The 1036-nt window shown below is 35.0% G+C and overlaps 1 protein-coding gene across 1 annotated transcript in view; it reads left to right on the top strand.

Annotated features, from left to right (window-relative positions):
* Positions 1–1036, top strand: part of LOC119582007 (RNA-splicing ligase RtcB homolog) — a gene marked incomplete at its 5' end in the record, with an annotated part of 19932 nt that overhangs the window by 17948 nt on the left and 948 nt on the right. The window contains 1 exon segment of the mRNA XM_037930202.1: positions 835–999. Coding sequence (XP_037786130.1) covers positions 835–999 — 165 coding nt within the window.

Below are 1036 nucleotides of genomic sequence, written 5' to 3'. Positions count from 1 at the left end.
CCCTTCCCATTCCTTCCCCAATTTATCCAAATATCAAGTATTGTTTTTGGGAACATGACAACTAATATCTGTCGGAAGATGTGTGTTTTGCCCTATCTAATTTACTTGGTAAATGAAAATATAATTGAATTACTATAGTTCTATTGATGTAGATATAGGAATATGGATAAGAACTTGTAAATATTTAGTTATTAAATTTTTGTGGACAGGGTGTGATGCATGGCAGTTAGCCATGCTGAAGAGAGTATCAGTTTCATGTTAGGCAAGATGAGGAATTTATCAGAACAAGAGAATCTCATTCAGCCTCACATGTTCTGTCTTGTCCACCTGCTCTTTTCAGAGAAGCAATGTCTCTTGTGTACTTTGCTTTGTTTTGTCATGTTTTGAGCACAGATGTTTTCTCATACATTGCTGTAGAGTGCATGTAATAAAATCATTGCAGAATCATTTAAAGATAAATTACAAGTTTTTCATATTTCATCTTTGAAATTATCTTTTTGGTTATGGAAATTGTGATTTAGGAAATATAAAAATACCAGACCAGAGAGGGGCTGCATTAGGCAGTATCAATGAAAAGTTTAAATGGTTTCTCTATTGTTATTATGTATTTACAGTCAGTTTTTTACATTTCATCTATTCAGTGTTTCATGTTTACTTTCATTTGATAATAGACCAAGCTCCAAGCAGTATTTCTCAGGATTTAGTGATTATATCCTTAGGTAGTTTACATAATTCTTTAAAGAATACACAAACACAGGCTATTGTTGACATTACACGAAGCAGACACTATAGCAATGTTCACAAACGATAATTTATCACTGAAATGTCTTTCAGGGTTCTACACGTGCTTTTCCACCACATCATCCACTGATTCCGGTAGACTATCAGTTGACTGGCCAACCTGTCCTTATTGGAGGAACAATGGGCACCTGTTCCTATGTACTTACGGGTACAGAACAGGGCATGATGGAAACGTTTGGGTCAACTTGCCATGGCGCAGTAAGTAGTAGACATGATATATTGCATTTGTAGTATG

Source organism: Penaeus monodon, chromosome 15, assembly GCF_015228065.2.
Source record: "Penaeus monodon isolate SGIC_2016 chromosome 15, NSTDA_Pmon_1, whole genome shotgun sequence".
Classification (NCBI taxonomy): Eukaryota; Metazoa; Arthropoda; class Malacostraca; order Decapoda; family Penaeidae; genus Penaeus; species Penaeus monodon.
This window is presented reverse-complemented; position numbering and strand designations above follow the sequence as displayed.